This window comes from Metopolophium dirhodum, chromosome 1 (assembly GCF_019925205.1).
Source record: "Metopolophium dirhodum isolate CAU chromosome 1, ASM1992520v1, whole genome shotgun sequence".
Taxonomy (NCBI): domain Eukaryota; kingdom Metazoa; phylum Arthropoda; class Insecta; order Hemiptera; family Aphididae; genus Metopolophium; species Metopolophium dirhodum.
Window position 1 is genome coordinate 40,429,217 of NC_083560.1, and position 8,919 is coordinate 40,438,135.

Genomic DNA, 8,919 nt, shown 5'->3' on the forward strand with positions numbered 1-8,919 from the left:
AAAATGTAGTACATGATTATTCATACGTTTGTCTACCTTAATCAAAAAAAAAATGTTCACAAGAAGAAAATTAAATTTTTACAACATTCACTCGATTTCTTATGTAGTGATTTTCTTATTTTGTTGTAATTTAAAAAGGAGTAACTGTAGATACATGAAAATTTCACCGAATGCTTATATTTCTATATACCTCAAAATTTTGAAAATATTTTGACTCGTTTTAAGCTGTTTACTGACAATTTCAAATTTAAATTTCTTTAGTTTTTTTTTTTTTATAAATATCAATAAAATTGTATTTGTCGGGTCAAAAAGCGTGAAAAATTAATACAAATTTTCTGATATATTGTTACAATAGCAGATGAAAAATATTAAAAATACATAGGCACTTTTTTTTTCTATGTTTGTATTATATTTTAGTCGTACTGTGGATATCCTGTTTAACAGCACTATCGATAGTATACTAACGAATTTCTAATTAACAAAATGTTCTGTTAAACTAAATATTAGAGAGATCCAAATGTATTTATTTCTATTTTACAAAATTTTCCATGATACAAATTTTTTTGTTGCTTATATGAGTCCATGAGACTTTAATATGTATGTTTCACTGTACCTACATGTTATATTATTTTGAAAAAAAACTTAATTTGATTTGTAAATTATTATAATTATGGCTGTGAATATAATGCAGTAAAAATGCTTGTTTAATGCGTTTTAAACCTAAACAATTTTACTTTATAATACAACCTATATATATCCTAAAAAATGTAAAGTTTTAAAAAAAAAATCAAAAATGGTGATTTAATGAATAAAAAATTGACTTATGATGGAAATAAAGTCTTAAAATTTAAAAATCGGGTAAGTGGAAGTCACTCTGCTGTACATTGTAATGGATGGTGTTAAATTATATAAAATAATTGTATACGAGTGCGTATTTGACTATATCATTGTGATTAAATTAATTTATTTTACTTTGAAGCATTAGTACAAAAGTAAGTAGTATAACAATTACATTTGAAATTGTAATTGTATGTATAAAATATAATAATGTAACATTTTCATATACCCACAAATAGTATTTTTCACTGAAAACAAAATAACTGTACTATAATAGTTATTCTTAGTTTTAATATATACCTAATTTTGTTCTAATTTGAACACATTATATAATGTCTGTAAAAAATAACTAGACAGTTCTGAAAGTTGAAAATCATAACATATACTTTTAACTACCGTAGAATGGGCATAACCTGGGTTACTTTGATTTCGAGGGGCTACTTTGATACACTTATATTTTTATTCACAGGAATACCATGATGATATAATTTTTTTTTTCATAAAATGGGTTACTTTGATATTACATTAAGAAATATAGGCATCAAAGTTGCTCACGATGTTGTGTAACTTTGATACTTAGCATATTAAAAAGATTGATATTTCTGAATAATAATTTCAGAAATTTAAAAATTAAAACTTTAAAATATTGAGCATACCTAGCTCCAAGTAAGATTTAATTTTGAGAGTTTTATTGTTAATACCACAGGAGTTATCCATAAAATAAAAAGTAAAGTTTTCATAAAACTGTAAAAAATTATCTAAGTAACCCCATTTTACATTACTAAATAATTTGTAAATTTTCAGTTTGATAAATGTTGTCAACATTTGGAATTTAAATGCTTATAAAGAAAATCGTGCCTATGGATCTTTATTATTCCTCAACTGTTATTATAACAACTTATAACTTATAAGTAACCTTGTATAAAATTGTCGAGCTTTTTGACCCAACGAATAAGATATTATTGATATTTATAGAATTATACTAAAATAGTACAAACATCTCTGTTACTTTTCTTGTTAAAATAATTTTGTAGATAGATATATTTTAGTTAGTAAATTAGATATGCTTAATATTATATTAAGTCCTTTAATAGCTAATTGATATAAAAAAATTAAGGCCTGTATGCATGTCCACTTTATGTGCTAGATAAGACATTGTTATGTAGTGCATAGTTTTCTTTTTTCATTGTCTGTTGCACAGTGATATTTATGTGCCACATAGTTAACTAGCACATATTTGTTGTTTTGTGTCTATTATCAATTTATTTCTATAAAGTAACTACTCAAATTTAACACTAATTAGTTCCCATTGAAAATATATATTTAAACTTAAGAAATATGGATGATTTTAATCAACAATTTTATCATGCATAGCAAATGTTGAATAAAAATTTGATGAAAATTTCAAGTAACTATGGTAGATAGTTTTTGAATAACAACAAAATAAGAAAATTGTTGTATGAAACTTTGTTAATAATTTATGATTGAATATCCAATGCCTTACATTTATAGAGTTATACTATAATAATACTAACATTTCTGTTACTCTTTTTGATAACATAATTTTGTACATAGGTATATTTTAGTTAGTGGATTAGATAGGCTTAATATTATATTAAGACCTTTAATAGCTAATTGATAAAAAAAATAATAAAATTTATTAAATTATTAATTGAGATGTGTTTATTTTAAATATTTAATAACCATCTGAAGTTAAGACCTAGGGCGTGTCAGTAATGGACCACAATTTATCTACCTTGCTTCATATAAAATATTTGTTTACATTTTACTACCCGGATATTGGGCCACAAATTAAATCTAGATTTTTAAAGTGTACCCAGAGATTGGGCAAAATGTACAGCATAAAAATATAAGAATATAATATAATGTATATTATCTAATAATTATTTTTTACAATGCCTAAAATACAATAATTTTTTTTAATAAAGCCATACTGCAGATTTACTGATTTTACAAATTCAAATCTATTATGTATAATCCATAAATATAATTGAAATTGGCAAATACAACATAATATTTATGGCTTCGTAATATTTGAAATTTCAGATGGTTTTAAAGCTAGTTGAAGTTGACGATTTCTTTTAATTTCTGCCATTTTTCTTCTTAGTTTTAATACCGTTTCTTTCTTTTCAGCAATCTATAAAATAAAATATAATTAAAATATTAACTATTTTAATAAGTAACTAATATACAGGGTTTTCCATTTAACTTAAGACAATGGTTCTTTCAGAAAATAAATGTTTTTGAAAAAAAAATTTTTTCATAATATTAATTTGTTTCAGAACAATATTTTTTATCATAAGTATTATACCATATGCCATTTTAGGTTTTTTAACCTTTTGAATTAAAACATGCATTTTGAATTACATAAGCATGATATTATTTGGAGTATTTCCACATTCATTCGTTGAAGTTTTAAATACGTATAACTGGAACACGGATTTGTATTATATTAATACTTTCCTTTAAAATATCTGTATTTTGTAAGTAGTTTTATTCTATAAGAAAAATAGGAATCAATTAAGAGGACGCCACAAGGACATTAGTTGTCTTCGTCCTACAAGTTCGTAACATAGCAAATTAACGCACGGCAGATAACATTTAGCTCTGTTAGTTTAAAAATTTGAGTGAATCGACCTATTATAAAACTTGATGGTTAGAACATTATATGTGTTCGTATGGTGTTTTTTTTTAAGATTATACAGTACTTAAGTGAGTTATGAGAATTTTTAATTTATGTTATATTATACATGCATAACTTGTTAAAAAATTGAACTATCGTAAACTTTGGTAAGAACATTATCTCTGTAACCAACATACAAACACAGATTATCTTCTTACCATCAAGTTTTATAATAGGTTGATTCACTCTAATTTTCAAACTAATAGAGATAAACGTTATCTGCTAAGCGTAAATTTGGTATATTACGCACTTGTAAGCCACGGAATGGAATTTATTTAGGTAGGTACCTAACTAAATAATAATTTGTAAAGAAATAAAATAAGAAGAAAATTAATTCCCTGGGAAAATTGTTTACACATACGATACGTATTAATTTATTTTGTTATTAATCAAAACCATAAATGTCAAATTATGCAAAATATGCACCATAAAAGTTTCATAGTTAAAATGTTTATGTTATGAAACAAATTCTGTGACCACTTAGCATACCATACGATCAACCAGAATAAATACGCATGCAAATGCATACAAATACACGCTCTAATTATAAATCATAAACTACTTGTACAAAAATTTGATTTAGAATATGGAACTAAAAATGTATGTTATCACTAAAATAGTAATCAATTAAAAAAATTATTGTGAAAAAAAAAGTAAATAATATATATATATATTTAAAAATATGTCAGTTTTTGATAAGTTGAAGTTATGGAAAAAAATAATTTAAAGACATTAATAGTTTTTGAAAGAACGAGTGTTTAACGAGTTATTTTAAGACTTACGATCCTCCAGTAAACTTACTCTGTTTTTAAAACTTTCCAATTTTTTGTTTTTAGCCTCAAGTTTTGCTTTCATTCTTTGCAAATCTTCATCTTTTACCAAACCTCGACAGCCAGTACACATATTATCTAAACTATTTTCAAAATACCCTATACATTGTTCAAAGACAAATCCACCTCTACCATAACATTTTTCAATACTATCGATTTTTTCTAAAAAATTTTCCAACTCTTCCTTTGTTTTAATAGGTGTATTATATTCGTATTTCTTGCCATATATTTGTATTGTTGGCACAAGGTTGTTATAAAAATTAACTTTCTTCACAGTTACATCATTAGCGTCTCGTTGAAAAAACCTTGTTGCATTTTGTATATTAAGATGTTCACTCTTCCAATATAAACTAGGAAGTACAACTTCCTTAGACATTTCAAAAATAAGCCTGTGTTTATCGCTTGTAAAATACTCAGTATTGCAAACATTCATTTTAATACATTGTGAGGTTCTATCCTCAATTGGTTCCAAAGTGATGGACAACGAACTATTAGATGAATCATCATTTGTAAGATCAATTGTCATGGAAGTATTATCTGTGTCATCTGAAAGGTTATTAATTTTTTCAGTATTTGATTTTAATATTGAATTTAAATTACAAGTTAAAATGTATTTAAATAAGAATTTTTTACATAGTACCTTCTAAATTTTTTTTTTTTTCTTCCGATGACTGTTCAGCAGCTTTATTGTCTACTGCACTTATGAATTGATCTTCAGAAGTACTCAATATAGGCTCCTCATTAATTGGCACTGGCAAATTATAAGATCCTAATGATTTGAAAAAAAGAATTTTAATTTTAAATACAATTTTATTATAAAAAAGAAATGTAACATCAGAGAAAGATTATTTAAAAGAACATTCCCAAGTCATTATCTTGGATTAACTGATTTAAGAGGGAAAATTACTATTTTAAGCATGTTTAACCAACAAAAATAAGTAAGTTTTATATTTGCCGCGGTCATTAAGGGTAAATTTTTAAAAATTAATATTGAATTAATTAAAATTAAAATGTTTAAATTAATGATTATATATTGTAGTTGCAACTTAACATTATTAAAAAATATATATATTATTAATATAGAGAAAAGGAAATTGTGGTTATGAACTAGTATTTTTACTGCATGGGATTGCTTCATTCTAATTTATTAATAAAACCTTCTTTCTTATATTAAAACGTAAGAAGTTTGTAATATTCTAAATTTTTTTTTTTAAAAGTTAAGTTATTACATTATATAAAAAAATAAAACCTTGTATTCACCTAAACTATAGTAATAGAATGCTAATTAATAATTAAAAAATTAATACAAAATAAAATAACAAGTAATTAATTTTTTTCTTACCATTATCTAAAAATAATGATGGAACAGAGCCTGGTTTTAATCTGTTCTTTAATTCAGTATTCTTGAAACAATCAAGTTCAAAATGAGTACCACAAACTCTTGTACTACTCATTACTATTTCAGCAGGATTTTTTTTTAATCCGCATTTTTCCATCCACAATTTTCTCAACGACAAATCCTTCGGATAGCCAAAGAGACTAAGATTCATTGAATGCCTGTTAGAGCAATTTTTAACAGAACATCGTAATCCAGATACTAAAGTATGGTCCTTTAAAATTTAAACAAATAACTCATATTAAAAAAATATATTAATATTAGAAACAGCTGGGTTGCCAATTATAAAGTACAAATTAAAATATAATATGAGCTAAATACATATTTTAGTTATATAACATTCAATAGTCTAGTTTGTATAGACTCTATATATTTACGATAGTCTTAAGACTATTTTCTGTAGAAACTAGAGGGTATGGATCCTTCCATGTCTTGGTAACCAAAATAATGAACTTCAGAGTACTGGTTGTGAATAACATAGAATCAGAATTCTACTCACTACTATTGTGAGAACACTTGATAACCCAGCTAACCTTTCCCAAACATTGCAATATTGTTCAGGTGTAAGCTAAGAAAATTATTGATATTTACAATCAATGATTCTCAATACCTTGTTGGCTGTACAGTATATGATGCAAAACAAGTTGTGTTTACATAATTATTTGTATAATAATTATACAAAAACATAATACACACAGCTTTATTTGGGCGTTATTAGTTGAACATTTTGATTTTATATTTTACAAAATGGTTCATATTATGTACGCATTAAAGTATATCAAAATGTTCAGTTGCTATTTTAAAATAGAAATTCATACTGTCACGTATAATGAAAGGGAATAATTATGTATACTATATATCGACAGCCGCAAAAAACGTCATAATTCAATTTTACAAAACTTTTTTTTTTTCAATCTGGTTTACTATTTTTTCTGGATTACTATCAAAACTGATAGTAGCATAAATCTACCAAAGATGTTCTTACAATAAGATGCAGTTACTGCGTCTTTGTTGGAAATTCAGAAAAATAGTAGGACTGGTTTTCTTTTCACAAAACACCTTGACACTATAGTTAAATGGTTAAATGAATCACACAGATCCCCGATTAATTACAGTAGATATTTCCTAACAATACACTATTAGTGGCTAAAAAATATATCCCGAGAGTTTTCCAAAAAGAGTACATAAATTGTTGGTCAAACTACTAACTATTTTATAAATATAAGTGGACAAGAATATTACTGATGTCTAATAAGAAGCACTAAATTACTAAAGAAGAGAAACCAGGACGTTGAAGACCAAGGCCCTACATATCCAATAAGGAAAGCATGGAAAATCATAAAAAAGATAAAGATATCAGACTATATTGACCATGTTTATTAAAAATATTAATACTCATTTACTGACCGGCATATTTGTATTACTCATATCCTCATTGTTTCTAGTAAGTCTAGATGACTGCCTTGGTGATTTAAAATGGTTTTCAACAGTATTTCCAATATGTTCCTCTCTGTAAAATTTAGATTTTATGCAATTACTTTTATCATAATAAGCCAAATTTCTAGATTTACAAATAACTATAAAAACAAAATCTTTTCTAATACAATTTTCATTAACTCACTTCATAATATTTTGTTCCATTGGTAAAATTACATTATTTCCAGTTTCGACATCATTACTTTGAGTAGCATAACTGTATAAAAATAAAAATAGTATTGAAAATGAAAAATTAAATTTTAAAGATCCAGAAGTATTACTTAGAAGGAAAACCATTTCGATCATAAGGTTGGGGAATAGCATTTGAAAATAAAAATCGCTTTTTTCCTGGCCTATAGTTTTCTTTTAAAAAATGATCACTGCATATACGTTGCCAATCATGACAACGATCAATTCCAAAAACTTTAAGCCATTTTCTTCTCATGTATGCATTCTTGGGAATTCTACATTAAAACAAACATCAATGAATACAATAAATTGCTTATGTTAGGTTAGGAACACAAAGTAGAAATTACTAAGCTAAACCGGTTCAAAATTATTTTACAGTATCCCGCACCAGGATAATGAATCATGTCAATAATATGATTCAAAAATCCATGTGCGTTTTTTTCATAACAGTTTGAGCGAGTAAATTTCTAGAACCAACTGATACTCACCCATGATATATAACTTCTGGACGATTGACCTTAGTGTGTTTAGATGTGTTGAAGCACACAATACACTTATGCATTTTTATAACGTAGGTAGTGAAATATATTATTATCAAAAATTAATTTAAAAAAATTAATACAAAAGTGCAACCACCGAGACCAATTTGATAAGTCCGATATTGAAGTTAGCCTTATCAGTAGATAGTTATCTGTAATGTATGCAGTTGAAACGCAGAAAAGAGAACTCGATCAATGGACGTGGGTAGCCCTAATCACTCAGTCTTGGAACGTATACGACACCTGTATTCCGGTCTCCCATAGATCGATGATTGTGTTTTGAGGAGTAAGTTTTCTTGTGGTAGTTAACCAGTCATCTATAGAATAGTTGGGTGGTTAGGTATCACGTGACGTATTTTTTAATGGTACCTATAATATGTTTTAAGTATAATACATACATAATATGTCTACTGGAATCTCGCTGAGTACTGTACAAAGCACATGGATGAAACCAAAAAAAACATAACATTTTGATTTTACAGTCACAAATTTGATGAGATATTATTTTTATTATTAAAAATGAATGTTTGAAGAGCGCCTATTTATTATTTAACTAGAAAAACACACTGGGTAAAAAAATAATATTCTTTATAACCTCAACTCATAGACTTAAAGAAATAGACGGAACATTAGGCCCGAGAACTGGGAGGCGTGGTCGTGCCAAACGGATTAAGAGAGACAGCAAGAGTTTTATCATAAGAGTAAAAGAATTGGCCTCTGCTCCGAGGACAGCCAATTAGAGCGTTCGTTCAATTTTATTATTTTCTAAATGATAAGACAATGATAAGATGCCCGATCCTCGGAATATTAAGCTCCATCCACTTGCACGCGTTATCATAGCCCCGAGGCCCTAAATGCCCGGGTATAAGTAAAGGGGCCCGAAATTGATCAGCCCCGGGTCCCACAAGAACTCTCGCCGGACCTGTGTATATTATATGCAATTGTAAA

The 8,919-nt window shown here is 26.7% G+C and overlaps 1 protein-coding gene across 1 annotated transcript; it reads right to left on the minus strand.

The window, feature by feature from the left end:
• Window positions 1–2,665: 2,665 nt before the first annotated feature.
• On the minus strand, window positions 2,666–8,467 carry LOC132934904 (uncharacterized). Its single transcript, XM_061001314.1, has 10 exons — window positions 8,370–8,467; window positions 8,215–8,288; window positions 7,921–8,123; window positions 7,525–7,707; window positions 7,389–7,460; window positions 7,175–7,277; window positions 5,714–5,981; window positions 5,012–5,140; window positions 4,343–4,917; window positions 2,666–2,995 (listed from the first exon to the last, which is right to left on the minus strand). Exons 3-10 carry the CDS (start codon window positions 7,992–7,994, stop codon window positions 2,876–2,878), a joined length of 1,524 nt encoding a protein of 507 aa, XP_060857297.1. The 5' UTR covers window positions 7,995–8,123; window positions 8,215–8,288; window positions 8,370–8,467; the 3' UTR covers window positions 2,666–2,875.
• Window positions 8,468–8,919: the final 452 nt, after the last annotated feature.

Coding starts and splice junctions, on each gene's coding strand:
- LOC132934904 (XM_061001314.1), bottom strand. CDS start 7,994: ATGCATAAGTGTATTGTGTGCTTCAACACATCTAAACACACTAAGGTC. Junction 7,461..7,524: donor CGAAATGGTTTTCCTTCTAA/GTAATACTTCTG, acceptor ATTTTTATACAG/TTATGCTACTCAAAGTAATG. Junction 7,278..7,388: donor ATGGAACAAAATATTATGAA/GTGAGTTAATGA, acceptor TAAATTTTACAG/AGAGGAACATATTGGAAATA.